This window comes from Osmerus eperlanus, chromosome 24 (assembly GCF_963692335.1).
Source record: "Osmerus eperlanus chromosome 24, fOsmEpe2.1, whole genome shotgun sequence".
Taxonomy (NCBI): domain Eukaryota; kingdom Metazoa; phylum Chordata; class Actinopteri; order Osmeriformes; family Osmeridae; genus Osmerus; species Osmerus eperlanus.
This window is the reverse complement of record NC_085041.1, coordinates 7,727,244-7,749,075: the sequence shown is the minus strand read 5'-3', so window position 1 is coordinate 7,749,075 and position 21,832 is coordinate 7,727,244. Positions and strand designations below refer to the sequence as shown.

The window sequence follows — 21,832 nt, the reverse complement described above, 5'->3', positions numbered from 1 at the left end:
GTTTAGGAGATGTCGACTGCATGGACGCTGGGAGGCTGAAATCATTACGTGTTTCGTTCTGCCAATCGCAGGGGGGAAAGGATTCGCTCCGTGCCACGCTATCGACGTGAAATCGGGGGGTCCAAATGTTTGCGGAAAACTTCACAGCAGGTACGAAACGCCTCGTCGGGACGAGGTGAGGAATTCACCGAGGACGCGAGGCTCGATTGCGCGGAAGGGCTGAGTCTGAAAATGGAGGAACGCTGAGGTGCTCGTTCTGTCCCTTATGAATGATGCATGCCCGGCTGAAGCTGGGCTGGGAGAGAGGGCGGCCATGGAGCAAATGAGCATTGATCAAGAGGGGCTGAAATTACACTGATCTCAGCTAATTCTTCACCGGCAACCCCCGGAGTGGAGGGATGGGGGAGGCCGAGGCAGGCCGCATGGCGAGGGGGTTGATGGATTTTGGGGCCCGCGCTAACTTGAGGTTAAGGCAGGTCCGGGGGAGGGCGGTGGTGGTGGTGGGGGCGACGAGGATGTGGGTCTCGGCGGAGGACGGAGGATAAAAGGGGGGAGATGAGAGGAATGCGGAGGGGAAGAGGAAAGGTGATACGGAGGGGCGGGGAGGCGACAGATTGATGGATGGTGTGACTCCAGCTGGACGCTGAGCAGAAACAGAGCACGGGGGGGGGGCACGCGCCAACACGCCCCGCCCCGCATGGCAGCGTCACGCTGTGTGCAAACGGTAAACACAGATCACCATGGGTCCCATAATGGCTCCAGAAACGGTTATTGTCATCATCACTCTTCCTTCGATTATCTCGACCCATCGTTACCTTAATGTCTCCCTGCCAGCCAAGTGCACGAGAGGGAGAGAGAGAGAGAGAGAGGGCGAGAGAGGGTGAGAGAGGGAGAGGGAGAGGGAGAGGGAGAGAGAGGGAGAGAGAGAGAGAGAGAGAGAGAGAGAGAGAGAGAGAGAGAGACCAACAAAAGGAATGGGACCACACTCCATTTCTCCCATTAACATCCTCTCCACATCTGTTGACAAGGTGCCATAGTTGTGTGCGCCCCGGCTAAGTATTTCCTTCATTGAGGATGGGTGTTGGATAAAAAAAAAAAAGAAAACAGTTCTTTGTGATGCATTTGTAACAGGCAGCTATTTAACCAACCAGCCTGCCACTATACCATCTGTTTGTGTGTTGTTGCGCGGGCAACGGCAAATGGCAAGCTGAGAGGTACAACTGAAACAACTGTGTGGGGAGCAGAGACTTCTGGGTAATGCGGCGGAAGGTGTGTTTGATAGCAAAACAAACATCTCTATGAAAAGATGTGTGTGCTTGTTGATACCTGCCACGTAGTTTAATGTTGTGGAGGTAGAAAAGATAGAAAGATAGAAAAAGCATGTTGAATGTACTATCTGTCTTTTGAGTGTTTTGGCGGAATCCTTTCATGGAAGTGTGTGTGTGCCTCTGTGTGGAAGGTAGTGTATGTTTCGAGAGAAGCTCTGCGATGTGTCAAAAGATGGACATGTCGACTGAAAAGAATGCACTGTATCACTGTGTGGGCTTTTTTGCTCACGCACGAAAAGAGGAGATTCGAAGTTAAAAACGAAAACTACAAGCAAAGCATCCTTCAAGATTGTAATCATCCTGGCAGTATAGGTGTTTCCACTGATGTTTCATCTCCAACTTGTTTATTATAGTAGTAGTACTTACCTCCACGTCCTTGACTTGTCAGACAGGCAATATCTATATTGCATACTCAATGCGCTAACGCTTCAGCCAACCCCAATCGATAGTGATTGTGTTTGACGACGTGTAAAGCCGTGCATGCCCACGTTGCAGGACTTCTCAGGTTGCCCGGCCGTCTCTGCTGTTGACACCGGGCGTGGGCTAAATCATGGTTGTTCAATTATTGCAGCCCGCAAACGCACTCGCATTAAATGTCGTTGTGTTACAATTCAAATGTGATTCGATCACACGATTTAACCCCCTGTGCAAAATCGAAATCAAAGCTGAAGATTCTCATCAGCGTCTTACCCATTTTTTACAGCTGGGCAGACACCGTCACCAGGGCATTGACTTACCGTATATAATCAGTATAGTGTAAAGCCCGTTTTGTAAAGGATTAAAATACAGAGCAAAACAGAAGCCACACTTACTCAAGATGATGAATTACAATGCTCGGCACTTAGAATAAACACAGATGATCAAATTAATTGCTTTTGATCAAAACCCCATGGGAAGGGAAACACCAAAAGCACATTAGTAGGCCCAATGTGGCAAAAGCTACTTACCATGTGTGAGACTGTTTACATTCATGACATGCACACACACACACACACGCTTTCTTTCAAATTCTCTGTCACACTCTTTAGGACAACAAGAGTTTGTGGAGACACTAAGGAAGTGTGCGAACATGTTGATGTATTGATTCGTGTTCCTCCCACTGTCCTGCTGACACATTGAGTGTGTTTGTGTGAGTGTAAAGATATTGGGATCCCGATGTGTGTCTGTATTTCTCTTTAGTCTGTCTCTCTCTCTCTCTCTCTCTCTCTCTCCGACTCCCTGTTTCTCTCTCTCTCTCTCCGACTCCCTGTTTCTCTCTCTCTCTCTCTCTCTCCGACTCCCTATTTCTCTCTCTCTCTCTCCGACTCCCTGTTTCTCTGTCTCTCTCCGACTCCCTGTTTCTCTCTCTCTTTCTCTCTCACAACATACACTCTTTCTCTGACTAGCCTATTACTCTCTGTCTTTCTCTCACATGCACACACTGTATTTCTTCTCTGTCTTTCTCTCACATGCACACACTGTATTTCTCTGACTAGCCTGATTCTTTCTCTCTCTCACATACACGCTCTCTCTCTGGCTAGTCTGTTTCTCTCTCTCTCCCCCTCTCTCTCCCCCTCTCTCTCTCCCTCTCTCTCTCTCCCCCTCTCTCTCCCCCTCTCTCTCTCCCTCTCTCTCTCTCCCTCTCTCTCTCTGTCTCTCTCCCCCTCTCTCTCTCTCTCCCCCTCTCTCTCTCTACCTCTCCCTCTCTCTCTCTGTCTCTCTCCCTCTCTCTCTCTCCCCCCCCCTCTCTCTCTCTCTCTCTAACACACGCTCCCCTCTCCCTCTGTGGGAGCCTCCTGTCTGAGAGGAGGCCCTGCTAAGGGCATGTCAGCCACCTGTGGAGCGCAAGGAGCGGGGCGTAAACACACCGAGAGAGGGGATGAGCTCTGGCGCCCTGTCAGGCCTAATCTACAGAGACACCTAATCTCCAAGGCAAATGGACCACAAGAGCAGACCTCCAGGATCCCCACGGAGCCCGTCTGATCAATCCCAGGTGGGGTCTCTCTCTACCTGGAGGAGCCAGGCTGGAAGGACGCCACGACCGAGGCCTGACCACAAGACATGAGCTCTGGATTCTCGTTTGGCCGTGTGTGCACTGCGGAGGAATGTGCTTTTGAGGAGTCTGATGTCGGAAGACAGGCGGTAATGTGTGCGTCCATGTTCGGGATCTGTTCACTAGACCACCAGGATGTTGAAGTTCTTGTCGTTCTCCTGAAATAAACAGAATGAGTCTGAAAATGTACTTTACTGCTTGTGTATGAATAAAGAACCTACTACTATTACTATATATGTCAGCACTTAGTCATAACTTTGGACAACTACAGAACAAATTCTGTTTTATATGTTGCTCGTCCAACGTTTTTATACAGAGAAAAAATAAACTTCTTTGCGATGTAGCAACACACTTGATGGCACGAATGGCACCAAGTTTTAGTTGTATTTATTTTTCTCTCAATGTTTTGCTAGATATTACACTTGCAGGGAGTGTAATTGAAGGCAGTTGATTTAAAAAGTGGGGAATTCATCTTAGCTCTTGTTAGCACGGAAGAACATAGTGTTTTGGCCCAGTCATCATAAAATATTTTTTTAACGACACGTCATGTTAAGTTTCCATCAACTACCATGTAACTACATAGCAATACCTATAGTCAAAAATATTGGAAAGACATAGGAATTGCTATGCAGTTAAATGGTATCAAATGTTATGGTTTTAGGTATAAAAAAAAAAATGGTGTTCTCAATACAAGATCAACGTTAACATCCACATACCCAAGCCCAACCTAACCTCTCTCTCTCTCTCTAACCATAAGTATCCCTTTGCACTGCTAAACTCTAGTGAAGTGTAACTACACATCATTTCCTATGTAAATAGAATGTTGTTCCTAAATGTATTATATTCATTTAGCGGACACTTTCATCCAAAGCGACGTACAAAGGGAAATCTGAAACTGTGACTTCTTGATCTGCCGACAAATGCTCTAACCACTGAGCCAAACCTATGGAGTTACTTTGCACGATGATATACTATGTAGCTACATGGTATTTTAACCTTGTGGTTTAACCTAGTGTAACCTTAATGCAAGTTTGCCCGTTTTTTCTTTCTTAAAACAGTTATGCTACGATAGGAATACACTGTAAGGCTGCTCCCAGAGTCTCTGTGAGAACGAGAACAGCTCCTGTCTAGAAATGTTTTCCCGTGTTCCCATTCTCTGGAGTGCAATGATATTCATGTCTTTCTGAGGGAGTAGAGATGGAGGTTTGAGATAGTAAATAATACATTTCACCAGAGTCAGATCCTTGAACGGTACAACCCTGCTTCCAACCCACACAGTCATACACATTATGCATTTAATATTTAATAGTTCAGTCGTCCTTTACCATAGAATGTCTGAGTGAACTTGTCCGGTTTCACAAAATGCAAAATCACTCACATAAACGCCACACGGACACAAAAGGCTTGACATGGTTCCAGCAAAGTCCTTTGTAGCCCACCCTCAAAACATCCCATATCTCCCTGCTCCTTCACCTCACACTCACATCCCTGATACAGTAGGGTAGCCCTGTAAGGCAGCCCTGTGGAATAAATCACCTCTCAAAAGGCCACGGGAATAACAACCAATCTGCATTTCAAAGCGGTATATCATCTGCATTAAGAGCTAATGAACAATTGGATCGCATGTATAAGCAGGTCCTCGTTTGCAAATGGTTGTCAGAAAGTGCCACTTCACATGCAAAGTACTGGTAAGGCTTAATGGAGAAAATGGCACTAATCAGTCTGAGCAAACAGTTTTTTCTTCCAGGGTAAATTTGACACACACAACCCCCTAGGCTGGTAGGTGTGAACAGTGGATTGGAGTGGCTCAGTTAAATGGCTCATTTGAATCGATGCCATTTAATGAAACATACTTGTGACTGCATGCACATACACACAATCACACACACAATAAATGTGACAGGTAAAAAAAGAACTTACGGTGCCCTTAGATCGGGTCAACAGAAATAATTAAGAGTGTACTGCTTAAGAGTGTCAAAATCTGACAGATTATGCAAGCAGGGTGTGATTTATTGAAAAGGCAAGCAGGCTGGAGGAACGATGCACTGCAGTCCTGGTTTCGAGTTGCATAATTCTTTTATATGGTCCCATAATGCTATTATGATTCCAAAATTGATCTTATCCTCTGGGACGTCAACCACGCCACTTGGACAACAAAACAAATCACAGTCGCAGAGAAACAGGGCAGAACATGGTCGACAAACCGAGTACACAAATACCACTGAAAATGGTACAACCACACATTCGTATTCTGTACTCTGCTTCTGTGTATTTGCTGACAGGAATGCTGAATTTGTGTAGAGGTTTGAAAACTTACCTGGAAATCTCCAATACAGATCTTCTCCACAGCCAACGAGCAGGATAAACAGGTATCCTGCACTTCCTGTAATTCTCATCCATCATGTGTAAGTCAATACAGTACATTCCTCCTCTGTTACATAATCCACTCCAGAAGTCTCCTCATAGCTGGCACATCTTAACCCCCCTATCTTCCCTCCCTCTCTCCCTCCCTCATTTCTCCCTCCCTCCCTCATTTTTTCCTTCCTGTCATTCTTTCTCTTGGGACGGTGCGCTGACAATTACGCCAAACAATGCCTTTTCTCGTAGTGTTCTGGAGGTACCCTTTCTACCCCTTTGTCAGGTGAGACGCCGGCAAGGATTACAACGAAAGGTGACAATGGCCTAAACGAAGCAGATCCACACCTTGGTGTCCCGTTGCCTGTCGCAAAGATAGCGAGATTGGCCCAAGGTGGCCACACCTTAAGAGTCAGATGTCGAACAGGAGTGCCTCATTCAGTAACTTTCAAACAGGTAACTCAGGTTGCTGTGCAGTAAAATATATGATCAAATAAAGGTATATTCTTCAGGATTTACGGTATGGACGGCTCGTTCATCTCAGTGAACTTCTCAGATTAGGTGCTGCAATTGTGGATATACTTGCCACTACTACCAGAATGCTGGAGTCTCTACATAACTTTTTTACAAACCCCATCTTTTGAAAAGAATGCCTGGGTTTCTTCACTCCAGCTTGCAGGCTAACTAGGGAAGCTATCTTCATGTTATGTATCAAACACAATTGTAATGGCGCTTTGCACGGTCTCCACTTCCCAGAGCACCGTGTATGTGTACTGGTGTGCCTGCGTGTATTCCTTTTGTTTGCACGTGTGCAAATGTGTACGTGCATGCATTTGTGTGTACAGTGTATGGCGTATTTTTTTCAGTTGGGAAATGATTGGACATCTGTGGCCTATCTGAACAGACTACATTTTCCACCTTGCTATATCCTCTCTCGCGCGGCTCCGACGTAAATAATTGAATCAGGTCCCAGTGCTTGTCACAAGTCCCTAACCGATGCACAGTGTTATGCAAAAATCCCTGGCGATCCACTGACAATCAGACAAAGCAGATGCTAAACTGCATGCACCCAAGATGGGGGTGGGGGGGCAGGAGAGGGAGGGTGAAGGTGGCAGGGGGGGGGGGGCATGTGTGTCTGTGGTCGTTGCGTAAGTGCTTTTATGTGTGTGTGTGTGTGCGACTGTGTCCATGTGTCTGCGTCAACACACCTGCAGGCGCTCGCGTTTGTACTTTTTCTTGAGCATGTGCACACTTTGGTGTGAGGAGGGGGGGGAGGGGGGCGGGAGGATGGTGGTGGTGGTGGGGGGGTAGGGGGGTCAGGCTGTCAACACATGTCCCCCTTCCCCATTCACCCTCCCTGGGCTTGACACTTTATGCAAACGGCAGGCTGTGGGGCCTAAGCCTGTTAATGAAGATGACACCCCCAGCCCCACAGATGGCTAATCTAACTATTGTCTTCCCCACCAACCCCTTGGCAAACAGCGCTCCCATTGGCCCTCCATTGAGGGAGCCACTGTTTACCTCATTCTATCCAATCCTAATCCTGTTTAGCAACACTCTCAGAACCTCTGAATGGCCCCTTTTCAAACCTCTCCTCTCCGCAATTCCTTTTGTTTTTTGTAAATGATGGAAGGGGGCGCTTTGCCAGAATAGGGGGCATCTTTATCCTCGATTGTGAACAGATAAGGCCAGAGGGGTGCTGCTGTGGTGCAATGCTCCGGTTTCTTTTTCATCCAAAGTTTACGCCCTGGCTAATTAACGACGAACGTTTCGTGGTCCTCGCGTCCAATGATACTTTGGGGGGATGATGGATGTGGCGCTGACATTTTCTGGATTCCCACGTCGGCTCTTCGGTCCTCCGCGGCTTCCTCCTCGGTGTCCGTCACATAAGCCTGTGTCGCTCCTCTCCGGACCCAAATTCTCCGCCTCACGCTCCCAGGATTCCTTTCTTCTATCTGGGGGGCCTCTCCGCGACTCCCCCCCCACCCCCCGGGTTACACAGCCCGAAGCAGAGTCTAAATCGAGTTTCTCCCTCCCTAACCTCGCTCTCACACACAGAGGGTCGCCAAAGCAGGCCGGAGAGGATCAGTGGATTGTCTGAGGGGTTTTGTGCGGTTCTCGGTCTGTTTCGGACGCTTTTGTCTCCCTGAGTATTTGCTCGTCAAAGCATTTCAGTGTTTTAGTTCCCACTAGAATGCGCGGTTCCCCCCCCCCCCCCCAAAAAAAAAAAAATCACTGTTTATACTGATTTGAATAACTGGATAAGGCACAAAGGGGCCCACGTAGAATCAAGAAGGACACGAAAACTCATTCAGCACTCGCTCAAAAGCACATTGTCGTTACCGACGACGCCCCAAAGTTTGCGTTTGCCGTTTTATGCTGGGTTGGAGGATTACGGGCGACGAAGGAATCCACTTACCACATTTTGTTTTGTATTTCGAGCTTTTCTTCTCCTCCTATTTGCTCGGCGCGCCGGTTTTTGAACAGACGGAATTATCGGCAAATGGGATTGGTGTCTATCTGTTACGTTCAGGTATTGGCACGCTCGACTTCAAATGGCAACTGAGCTCTTTGAAGTGGTTTCCCGAAGAGAGACACTTGTTTTTTCCTGTTGTAATAATTGTGTGGCACACTGGCACTTAGCGCAATGGTGAATGACAGAACCGGTTCCTGTGGCCTCAGCATCCCTCTGTGGCACAGAATCCTCCAACTGAAATAACTCGGCGGTATTGTCTCACAAGAGGATATAATACCTCCACCGATACTCATTAAAGGCACACAATGACAAGTGTCCAGGTCTGCGGATATCAATTTTAAAATAATGAAATTAGCTCAGCTGGTAGTCACATGGTTTACGAGGGAGGTATTAATGGCAAATCCCGTTTGTAATATCCCCAAGGTTCAAAAGATTGTTTGAAATTTAAGGTTGAGCAAATCGAACGAGCAAAAAGATTTATGAGATTGCTAAAGACACTCTATAATCTCATTGTATTTTAGCAACCGTATCTTTTACCAGTGAAATTCTCAGACATGTCATTAATATAATAGGCTCGCTCTAGGGCAGAGGTTATGTACGTATGTCTTTTCTTATTTTCATTTCACAATCCAGAGCTCCACAGGGCAGCCTCTTTCGAAGGAAGACTGCACACACGTGGACATTCGGAGAACACTTTACAAAGTCTCCGCACATTACCTCAGCCGTTTCCTCCGACGGCGCAACACCGATGATCCCGCAACCACGTTTGTCCCCTTCCTCACCTTTCAAAGAAGCATTCCCCCCCCCCCCCCCACCTTCCCGTCCTCCCCTTCACTAACCTCCCCCTCTCTTTAAAGTGCCGTAGCCGAGCCAAAGACAGGAGGGCAGAGGCTGCAGACAGGGCAGTGTTGCTCCCGTGGCTTCACAAGCTGAGCCAGTGGAAAGGAAGAAAAAGAAGGCCCAGGCACAAAGAGAGCTGCTGTTCCGGCCTCCTGCAATGAGGCAGCGCAAGCGCCCAGACCCCCTCTCTCAATCGCCGCGCTAGTACAACGTCCCCCTCCGCCTTCGACCGCATGTGCCCCCCCCCCCCCCCCCGACGGCTCGCTCCGTCCCAGAACCTCAGCCCCCGTAAAACCCGCGGCAAAGGGTCAATGGAATTCAAATCATTAATCGTGTGCTCCGCTTGGAGTAAGTGCAGCAGGAAGAGGGGTTATTTGATGCAGTACAGTACAGTAGCAATGAGGTAAATGTCCGTAATGATCTGGTTACTGTTAAAAGGGTATTGCGTTCAAGAGTGGATTTGTAGAGTTGTAGATCCAGTATCTCCCAACTGTATTGCTGTCATGATATAGATATTAGATTTTTCCCCCCTTGCTCAATAAACGTTTTGAATTTCACGTTTTAAGTGCAATAAAAAATACCAGGCAATAAATATGAGCAACATGGATTTGTAGATTTTAAATACAATTCAGACACACTTCAGCTTAAGTAATACAGCAACTAATCATCGTAATAGCCTTGACACAAATTAGAAATTAAAGTTGTCCTTCTCATGACCATAGCAGACCCAAATCAACATTTACATCTACATCCCATTATCATGTCATAATGCGTTTCATACATGAACCCAGCGACACCGTCCAGATGTCACTGCCCCGATCCCTTTATGGTCACAAACCCTTACAAACCCCTCAGACTCCCCACAGTCAAAGGTCACTGACTGCCCCATCAGCACCTGCCCTGTTAGCAGGGACAGAACATGGTGTCCTGTTGGGATGCAACAGCACTCAGATGCTAGCTAGCTCCGCAGGGGGTGGGGATGGGGGTCAAATACGTTGCACTGACCCCCGACGGCATATTCTTAGTTTGCCTGTGACCTCTGGTGCGCTCATGCTGTGTCGTAGGGGGCCCGGTCAGATACCACCCACTCCATGAGACCATGGCTTTGACAGGACTATGACAGGGGTGTCTAAAGTTTGTCACATCAAGTGAGGGTTAAAACATGAGCCCTGTACAAAGAGACATTCCGTGTCACATGCAATAGTTGGAATTTTCTAAGGGCCATTTGTGTCGTCCTAGTTAATAAATATGGTAGCGATATATTTTGGAATGAGTGAATTGATATGTAATTTTGTGCTCCGGCTATTTCTTACTTTCACACAAGGGTTACTAACACTAGGGGCAGTAGTGTTTGCTAGCAAGCCTATGTAGTAAATATGACATTAAGACTTTATACTTCAGACAAACTTCAGCTTTCAGGAACTTTGTGAAAACTCATGAGAGCAAAAAACTTGAATTTAAGTAATAAATCCTTTTATACAAGGTGAAAAGTGTCTTGATGCATGAGAAGAAGGCCTCCTATCAGATTGTAATGAATTTTTTGACAAAGCAAACCAAATAGCCTTTCGTCCCCAAAAGCAATTAGATGACTAAACTCTTTCCGAGTGGTTCCTGAACCCCATTCTGTTCTTAGATTGAAAGCTATTCATCAAAGCCGGCACTCTGTCACTGGGGCTTGTGTAGCACACTGGGCTGCATTTGAGCCTTTTTTAGGAGTTACACATCTGAAGGGTAAGTAATGTCCTGTGTCTTTATCAGGACAGACGAGACAAGTGTGAACAGTCTTAGCATTCATTGGACAATGATCAAGTCCCCAAGAAATAAACATTCCAACGGCATATGACCTTCTACTGTATGACAGCTGTCTCAGATTCTATTAAACCATATGATGTGTTTTCTTATGTGATTCAATGTCTGGTTAACAACAGGTACATCTGATGCGGCTCACGGTGCTTTACCCAAAGTGTAACTTCTAACTTTGTGATATAAAATGTGATACCACTGACATACAATATGCTCATAAGCTGCAAATGCGTTGTGCGATCATACATGGAAGGTATCCGTATAGACACTGCCACAACATAGACAGCACAGTTGTTTATTTTATGCAAGCGATAAAGAACCACATTCTATGTACAGTACTGTGTAAAAAAATCTAATCAAAAGTCACTCAAAATGTGCATATAGATCATCCAGACAAACATGATGTGCAAGTTCCGGAGCTATTCATGTGAACACAGCCTCATGTCAAATGAGTGTGAGAAGGAGATGTGTCGCGGGGCGGCGTGCGACGTGGTTCCTCTATACATGCTGATAGCACGTGCTCTTAATTCTCTCATTCTTGCGTTTGTGTCCTTAGGGGAGGGGAGGAGGGGGGGGGGGGGGCAGTAGAAGATAGAAAATGAGAACAGGGTTGTGAGTGTTTTTTTTTTTTGTTTTTTTTTCAATAAATATTGAAACATAAACAACTACTTTACAGTCGGCCGACATCGTCGATTTCTCACAAGCAGTTTTTCCGAAAACATGACCGCTCCATGACCTCTGCAAGGGGGCAGATGGCGGCATGGATTAAGGGGGCTACGGGCGCTCTGGATCAAAGAGAAGGAGAAAAGAGGAGGAGAGCGCTGAGAAATTAGCCGGCCTTCTTAGAGCGGCCCCATTTTCCACGGCACAAAGAAGTATTATCATCATCGCCGCCAGTCTCCGACGCCGAATGTGTCTGATTCCCCCCCCCCCCCTTTGCTCCTTACTGGGAGAGACCTCATTACCTGCCCGTTCAAGATGAATCATGTACGTGTGCACATACGATGTGTGTTTGGACGTGGAGGCGTGGAGGAGCGAGTGTGTGTAGGAATGCGTGCACCCGCGTGCACCCGCTACAGTAGGTTCCCTGAAAGAGACTGCACAGCAAAAAAGGCTCCACTACACGTCAGGCTAACACACAGGGCAGGAGTCCGTCTCCGAGCAAACGCCCCTGTCACTGTGGCATGGTACACGGTGGAAGCCTTCATTCAAGCACGTCCTTGCTAAATACACAATCGATGTGATCAATTACTCGCGATGGTATTCGAATGTATATCAATGTCTTCTATGCTTTTGAGATTGGGTCGAAACGATCAGGAAGTTGAGGCATCTTTTAACATTAGGAAAAGGAGGGCCGTAACAAATCAGGACACCGTACTTACATGGGAGAGGACTTCTAGACATGCAAGGCTGAAGCCAGACACATCCGCACAAACAAACTTCAAGGTATTGTAAGCTAAGGGACCGAATAGGATGTGACAGGAGAGCGGCGGTGCTGGGTGTTGACTTTGGAATATTTTTTGCTGTGTTGCTGCATGCTTGTGACTGAAATTCGTGCACCTCGAGCAGTGTGACTGACTGTATCACAAAATAGAAGGCTGCTGAACCATGTGTTGTTGACTGCCTCGACCGGATTCCTACCTGCCTCTTAATCACGTCCTCAGCACTTTCTGCTGGGACGCTGTGATGTCGTTGATGCGGTATTATAGTTACGCCTTTCGTCACACGCACAACGCACTCGTAGAAACACAATTGCGCATTGCCCCCCGCTCGGTTTTTCAGTTGTGAACCAACGTTCTTGCAGTGGCACACACGCTGGCGGAGATGAAAGCACATGCACGTTGCGTGCATGCACGACACGGTCGCACGCGCGCACACACACGCAGACACACACTCACACGTTCTCGACTGTAGACAGATTCTAGGCGTCTGTGTACAGGTACACTCTCGGGACTGACTGTGAAATCCAGCCATCTGTGCAAAAGAGGAAGCAAGCAATGAAGAGAGGGATTGCGAGCGAAATAAAATGAGACGGGGGAAAGATGGATTGTAAAAATGGTCAAAACAGTCATTCTACCGGTGTGGCAAGCAGTGGCAATTAAAGTGTTTTGGAGTCCTGAATGAACGGTTTTACTCTAACAAACCACTTTTCTGTCTTTTTTCGACATGTTTGAGATCATTCTTGCTGAGATCATTGTTTTAATTTATAAACACTTCACGGCCTGCTCCTTAGAGGGAAATAGGCACACATCAGTTTTACTGTAACATGAAATAGTTAGTGTATTCCATCTTCGTAAGTTTTATTTGTGTGCTCTATGTGATGGCTATTAATAATTTTGAACACAACAATTTGAGTATGAACTTATACACTGTGTGATCCGTTCATTTAATGTAATTTGAGTTTCATATTACTTTGAATATTACTTTTTTTGTTTATTTGGTACTTGGTAATTTGACAAAATGTGTTCCTACGTTTTTTTGCCTGTCAAAAAATACCCTCTGCAAACTCTTTCCCAGCATGCAACATGATTTGTCCCGTGAATGACCCCATCTGCAGTGATGTCACAGTCTAGCCGCAGGCGGGGTCACATATCGGTCACTTTGGTCCAATCAAAATCGTCAGTCGACTCCTCCTCGCTGTCACGGGTGCTAAGCTCCGGTCTGCCTTCGCAATTGGAGGGTGTCTCAGTACCGCCGATAAAACGGATACAACCGGTATAACGAAAGATTCGGACCTAATATGGTCAGCTTCTCTCTTGCTAGGCAAATACATGCCCCACTTTTCGCTATAAATGTCCGTCTATATCCTTTGTTGGCGTGAAACGCTTCGCTTTCCTGCTGTGTTCGCCTCATACTCAAAATCTGTTTTTCTTGTCCTTCGCTTTGTTTCTTGACAACGCCGGCTTCTTGTGGTGTTTACAGGTCATTGGTGGTACGACGAGTTTGTAAATGAGTTGACACTTTTCAGACCGTATAAACACGCCACTTGCCGTCCAATTTAAACAGCTGCGATGCTTGGAAGAATGTTAACACCGTACCCAACACCCCCCCATTGTCCTTGCCTTTGTCCTCTTGTCACCTGGCATTAGAGTCCACATAGACCCTTCCGGAGTGCAGGGTGGGAGACAGTAGCTGGGGAACACCTGGCTTAAAATGTTCATAAGGGAATTGAGTTTATAATCCAAGAAAATCATTTTTCTGTTTGCCTTGTCAACTGTGTCAGTTCTGAATAAGAACTATGATTGAGCTGATGGGTTCACTCAACTGCGCAATCATTTCCATTCAAGGTAGGAGGCCTCTGTGTTGGGAAATGTGTCAAAATAATTGTCCGAAATACACGTTTTTGTTGCAGTGTTCGAATATAATTAGTCGTTTTTTTTAACCCTTGTGCTGCCTTCGGGTCACATGACCCAAAGGTTCATAATGAACCATCATTGTGTTTACCCAATTTTACCCAATACAAAAACAAATAAAAATTATTTTCTTTTAACCTTTGCAATGTGGGGGGTCTGAGACAGCCCAACGGTTAAAAGAAAATGCTTCACTTTGTTTTTGTATGCGGTAAAGTTGTCGCAATACGACGGTGGGTCACAATGACTGATGGGTCAGAATGACCCGAAGATAACACAAGGGTTAACAAACCTGTTTGTTTTGAAAATGGTGGCGTCAGACCAAATCCTTGTAATATCTTGTCCGTTTTCCAACAGTCTAATGCTCAGCCTTTATAAACCTACACAGTGCCGTTCTTTTCCTTTTTTCATTATTTTGAAGATGGACAAAACAAATAGTTTGCCATTATCTCGACGGTACAGGCTCCGGTGTGCATTATCCCGTCCTCTGTGTTTGCTATTAGGACAGATAAAGGTGAGCCAGGCGGCTGGGACTTGGCTTGCACGATCCGTCCGTTTATATTCGATTTTGTCTTTTCACGGCCTTCGCACGACTCGTCCATCGCAGCGGACGGTTGGTTTCTCTAGCCTCTGTATCAAGGACGGGGAGGAGGATGCAGCGTGATTGCTTTCTCAGCCAGGAAGTAATCACATCGGACCTGCCACCGCTCTGATTAAGACTGATAAATATCGACGGCCGGCTAATGAGATGTCAAACGAAAAACAGCCCCCCCCCCAATTCCTACCACTGGGGGGGGGGGGGGGGGGGGAATGACCTTCCACTAACCAATGCCATGACCATCTTTCACAAGTACAGAACACTGGTGATTAATTGTCCATAGTGATGACATTAAAGGGACAGGCGGAGATGGAGGTGGCGTCATGTCAAGTACAAAGTCCCCCACGGACGCTTTATGGAACACGGGCCTTCGCAATTAATGACCGTATCATGTTTGAGATCGTTATTGCTGATGTTTACTGTTCAATTATTTGTCACTGTTCAATTATTCACATGCAGAACCAGACCCCTATAGGAAGTCCACTTTGAAAAGAAGCTCAAGGTATGCAGGTCAATTTTGTTAATGAGGAGATAATCTTCCAAGTTTAGCTCCTATCGATTGAATGACTGCTCGTCCGACGCAAAGCTTAGCGTCTCCAAGTTCTTGAAATGCCTAAATACGGTAGATTAGGTTTGGGATTTCCTTAAGTAGCTCATATGGAATTTGGTTACTCTGATAACCCTGTTTTTACCACAAGAACCTCACCCTTCAACCCAGATTCATTGACCGAGTACACACACACACACGCTCTTAGGCCCAGGAGAAGTCTGTTGAACTGTGAGGAGGGTGTTTGCTCAGTGGGGGGTTAGAGGAAGCGTGATTCATTATCTTGTGCAACATCTTGTTTATTTAGGGGGTGTGTGTGTGTTCCATTCTCCAGTATGAGCGTCCCATGGATTCCTTCTTAGCATGCCATGTCAAGCTGTGCTCTATGAGCCTATTTAAAATACGATGGACGGCGAACGTCTCATCAATACCCAGTCCCGAAATCCTGTGCCCCGACATCCAAGTTCAAAACTCATTCATTATTCAGTTTTGACTGTAATCAAACCCTAAACCCTTTTATCCAGTGGAATATGTTTCCATGGTAGGGCTACCACCCGTTGATAGGGAACCATCAAAGAAGGAGAGACCCTGCAGTTGGACTCAACCACCCAACAATGAGAGGCTTGTTAGGGGGCAGAGAATGCAGGGTGCCCCCTTTGGAGAAGAAAGAAGAAGAGGGTTCTTTTTTTGGGGGGGGGGGGGGGGGGGGTTATGGGATAATCTCGTGTGATGTTACCCTGAATAGAGGCATTGGCCTCAGATTTTGTCTGGATCTGAGAAATGTTTCTTGTGACTAGGTGGAACCCAGAACAACGTATCTGACACCTTGTAGGGTGTAGAAGGGAACATTTCTTTATTTCCTTCTGAAATCATGGGGGGATGCATATGAACCCACAATTGCTTGTTTTATGACAGGTCATGAATAGAGGGAGGAGGGAGGTTTAATGAAGGAGCAATGTAATGACTACCAGCCATTCAACCATCTTCGCATTAGTGCTGTCATGTAGGGCAGATAGCATAATGAAACATTAAATAATAAAATGATAATAAGACCAAAGATTTGTGACTCTGCAATTCATGGGGCAACATTAACAGATGACTGGCTGGAAAAGCAATTAGAAGACTTTTATGACACACATTTTCTCACACTTGTAGGCAAATTTCCCCATTGGATTAGCACATATTTCCTTTTTCCTCTGTCTTGGCTCTGCTTGCTGTTGTGCGGTTTCACATCCAACCCCTTTAAACACGCACACACACACACACACACGGACACAAACCAGCACACATTTTTCTCTGCGCCTTTTTGTCTTTCACATAAACTCGCAGACCACAACACACACACACACCCTCACCCTGGTCTTTGTTGGAAGTCGTTGCCAATTACTGAGCTGTGGCTCTGCAGCTGTAATTAGGCCTTCCAGTTGGTTGGTGTCTGTGCACAGCTTAGCTCAGACAGGTCTGATGCTAAACGTCGCAGTATTTGTCCGGCAATTATATCAGGTCCCTATGTCACCGTACAGACGTGACCAATTAGATACACCAAGCCGAAGAGAAAAGAAAGGATTACAGCGAAAGAGATGGAGGGGGGGTAGACCAAAAAAAAAGAGAATAAGGGAGAAGGAGTGGGAGAAAAAGACGAGTCTTGGGGGAATAAGAGGGAGAGAATAGTAGAAAGAGAGAGGATTTGCAGAGAGGGGAAATGAGATGTGTAAGGGAGTGGATTTCTCAGAGCTATGTATGTATAATCATGCTCCACATTGATCCTCTTTACAACCAACACACAGCTAAGACGTGTTAATGCATTTACGATATTAATGCAAATGCTGTTGAAGCAGCCGAGGGACGAGAAATTAATCTTTATTGACAGCTCAATAATTCTCCATCTCATTATTACATATTTCGATGAAGTAGGTCAAAACACTATTGATATTCCGAAACTCAGTGAGGACATGAATCCATATCAGTAACCGCAGGTATAAATACAATATCTAACACTGCCACTGATCCATAGCCCTGTGCACTTCAAAGTGGAATGATTTCAATGTCTTTGTTCAGGTTCTGCATGCTATACACATTGTCAAACATTTCCCGTTATCATATTCCCTTTTCAGTGTATTGAATTAGCTAAAGATACGATTTTTGTAATTGTTTTATTTGTGTTCACGACGGCTGACATGGTGCCTAAGTCCAACCAGCCTCACAAAGGAGACTGACAGCAGCGGGTTGCGATGGCAAATGAAGAAACAGCAAACAATGACGGCCCTGTGTTTCTGAATTCCACTGCCCCACAAAATGTCCAGAGGTCTTCCCAAGTCAACGTATCGAAGGGGGCCTAGTTCAGGCTCGTGTGTACCCTTCCAGTCTCTGATCTCTAGTGAGAAAAGTATTCTGCCGCTGCAACCGCAAAAACAAAACGAAAAAAAAACCCGTAATCCTCAGTTGAGACTTTTCTGAGCGCATCTAGCGACAAGAGTTCGAAAATATCTGCTCTACTCAGACACCGAGACCGCCTGATCTGAGTTCTGTTTTAATTGGACTGGGAAGCAAAGAAGGAGCCTGGGGATGAATGGATGGGGCTTACAAGCAGTCGTAACACATGATCCATGACACTTTCTTTTGCTGTCTAACTTCACTTGCTAGTCGAGTAAGATATGGTTGGGTTCTGTTGTGTTTGCAGTGAGTTTGAATGTTTCACGTGTGTTCATAAAAAATTGTATTTTGTCCTACTGGAATACTTTGTTGCTATCTATAAAGCAGGAAAACTGTTATGTCCTCTCTGGTTAAATGGTTGTGTTTGAGTGAGGTTTGACAGGTACTTTTGCATTCGACTAGTAATTTGTCACTTGGTATTAGTCCCTTGATTTATTTATGAACTTTTCCATGTGGTAGGGTACTAATGAACCTTTTTTACAATTGAATTTAGCAACTAGAGGACCAGATTAGATTAACTCTGTCTACCATGGATAATAAATTAGGTGCCCTTGTGACTAAAAGGTTCTTTTCTTTGTGTTTCACCCAAGTTTATGTCAATGAAAGAAGTCAAACTAAAATACCATATGGCATTTTCAAGTATAAAGGAAAGGCTACAGTTTAATCCAGTCTGAAACTGAAACACAAAGGTTGAGGTATGTAGGTGAATATAAAAAAAAAAAAAACGTGAATGCTCTTGGTATGCTAGGTATTGGCGTAAGTTGGAAAAGTTATGTCTGGGAGTGTAGTCTGTTTATTTTAAAGCAGATCACTATCTTGAATTGAAGTTCTGGGACTATCAACAGAGACACACTGTTTAGAAAATGTAAGTACTCAAGTGTTGTTATGAAATGCCGAAAATGATTAAGAGGGAGAAATACGTTTTCCCCCTGAAAGAGTTGCATATTTTCTCATAGAGAAATTACAAAACCATATGGTTTAGCATATTTCAGATTCAGTTGTACTATAGAAGAAATACATATTACACAAATGAATATGAATTCACCACTCAAGGACTCAGACAAGAAAGTGTATCACATTTCTTAAATAATTTAATTGCAAAAGGGTCTTTTAAAAATATTTCTACAAGAATGCATCATTTTTATCAATTTGTTGTTTATGTCTGACTCTGCACCATTAAATACATCTCAATGCTTTCAAAGAGGAATAAACAATTGCATTTTCCAACGGTTTCTTCCTTCCCTACAATACATGTACAGTACTCTTAAACATCTCACTTCTTTTCTCTAGGTATTTTCAAAAGTGACGAGAAGACAGGCATGTTAAGTGAGCTTGTTTAAAAAAGTTGTATATATTCATATAAAACAGTGACAGATGAACACAAAAAATGCGAAAAGAAAAAATCATGGGGAAAGGGTTAGGGGATAGAATCGTGGAGTCGGATGGGGGGGATCACATGGGGTAGAAAGGGAATGTTGGGATAGAATGGAGCCCCAGAATACTGAAAGAAGGGTTTGTTGGCACACAGAAAGAGAGGGGACTATGTTGAACCTAAGTTTAACTCTGCTGCTTGCGTTGGTGCTTTTGAAAACTATAATACTAGCACTTGTATCCACACACACATACACACTGGCACACACATAAGCATTGATTCTGTCCTCACGTCAGCATTTAGCAGAGAAACCAGGCTATGAGTACAAAGAGTGCGGATTAATGGTTGGTACGACAATTGAAATTCATGTCCATGAACCATCTTCAAGCAAACAAGTGAAAAGCTTTTTTTTTTTTTCATCTGCAAGCACTTGTTAGAATGTGCAAGAGCGTAGAAGCTCATCCGTCACGTTCAGTGTTTGTGAAGTAAAACCACAAGCCAGGACCCGACACGGCATGTGCACCTCATCAATGCTTCATACAAGCCATCTGCTGCCATTGTTTCACGAGTGGGCATGTCTACCATCTGATTGTGCTTAGGCCCCCTCTCTATTCACGTTCATCAACTGTCTTGTTTTATTTTTTATTTTATTGTATTTTTTTTTTTTGGGGGGGGGGGGGGGGGGCACCGCGTGCTTGTTAGTAACAGTGGTTGTCTGATCGAGTGGGAAAGTGGGGCGGAATATTTCTACTGGACGATTTCAGTCCGTGAATTTGTGATTTCACTGACCTGTATTCTCATGTATTCCACTGCCTTCGTCGATGCTTTGGTTTCTAGAAACAGGAGTTTCGAATATATTTGACTGACTTGCCAGCTATGAAGTCAATATGCTTGTTGTGGCATGTAAGAGGACTTTAAAGACATCCATTCTGTTAGGCAGAGGCCATGATGTAAAGGACCAAAGCTAGTGGAGTGCAGTTTTATGATCGCTCTCAAGTTTGCTACTTACTATCGTGCATTCTAACTTTTTTGGGTTACTAAACCCGTTTTGCACACTCATCTGTTCTCAAAGGGTAGAAAAAAGTGATATTAATTGGGAACACATGATATTTTGGCGTTGATGCCTTTCACAGGGTTGACAAAAAGGTTTGAGAAAGTTATATGGCAAGGCTTAATGAACGGACACGACATCACACTATTATTACACACAGAACTAATATTATTCACAAATTGCATTGATTAAGACCTATCCAGACACTTCACAGATGCTGTCTGGATAATCTGTAGGATCAGCACTGTAGACAGCTACCATCTCCCCTAATTTTCAAACATCCACACGGTTGGTAGAACCTGTCCCTCAAGTCAACCCTTTTCAGAAAACGCCAAAGGTACGGTCTCGGTGATACAGCTGCTATCGTTTACAACGTGGCCTCGAGGTTTTTGCCTCTCTCCAGGCCAAGGTTGTTGATCCAGCACTGTACTAATCAAGATAGAGCCAGTACGGAGACGGGATGATCGCAGGCTGGACAGGAAATAAAGACAGATAATCATGGGTCGGCCATCCGTGTGTCTGCGCTGGCTGCGAGTGTATTTCCTGGATGCTGTGGATCAGCTGCTGCATTTATCAGCCTGACAGGCTTGGACCGGTGGGCCACTTGTCTGACTGGAGCCGACAGGTTCCAGTCACTGTGGAGCAGATTGGGCCCTCTGATGGAGCTGGGCCTTCTGATGGAGCTCCGCCTAGGGGCTCATTAGGACAAGGGACAAACTGCTCGGGCCGTCTGACGGAGCTCCACCTGTGGACCTATTGGTGGTAAACCATTGTAACTGAGCCACACAGGTGAGTGGGGTGGAATCCTGTTAGGAGGTATCTGGTAGCTGTATATTACTGTAAATGAACATGTTGCAATGTACAGACATTTTATACATTTCCATTGACCATAGAGGTGTGTTTGAAGAACAGATAGGGAAGGCAGGACCCTTTCTTTGATAAAAGTGTATGGAAGACAACTACTGACAGCTTCACAGGGCTACACAATACAACTCCTTTTCATGTAAGAACGAGAACCGAGTGGGTACAGCTAGATCCAGTATGGTCGTAAATCTAAAGTGTTGACCTGGAAACGCACACTCACTCAACACAGCCATTCACTAACGTACGCACACAGGAAGTAGTAGGGAGCAACACCAACGGTTGGATTATGAGCATCCGACGGCCTCACCGTGGGATAAGCCCCTCCTCTTTCTCTTCCTTTATCACTCTTTCTTTATATCTCTACCACATTCCCCCCACGCTTGACCTAACCCAACCAGACACAAATCATCTCACAGCGACACTTTTTCCAGCAGTTTCTCAGAACACCATTTTGATTCATGTTATTTATCTTATTTTTTGTTACAAAACATGTACAGGCTGTTTAGAACAACAACAAAAATACAATATCCAATTCTATATGCAATTTGTTTGTATAATCAATTCATCAATTCATTTGCTGAATCCTCTTGGGTCACTTCTTCCATGTGATTGATAGAAGAAAAAGTCCATAGTTCAAATGGCCGACAGTCTAATAGGCAGGGGTAAATAAATACATTCGAGGGCATTGAGAAATTAAACTATAATTCGATTATTCATGAATTCGGATAATAGTAAAAAAGAAAATGTGGTGTCTCTCATGGTTGCTTTCAGTTTCTGTACGAT

General features: G+C 45.1%; 1 protein-coding gene across 1 annotated transcript in view; it reads right to left on the bottom strand.

Moving 5' to 3' along the window:
- Window positions 1–364: 364 nt before the first annotated feature.
- The window catches only part of LOC134010850 (ephrin type-B receptor 3), a gene marked incomplete at its 5' end in the record, with an annotated part of 23,407 nt that continues 1,939 nt past the window's right edge, over window positions 365–21,832 (bottom strand). The window contains one exon of the mRNA XM_062450130.1: window positions 365–643. Within this exon, the coding sequence (XP_062306114.1) occupies window positions 365–643 (279 nt within the window). The remainder of the gene's footprint in view (window positions 644–21,832) is intronic.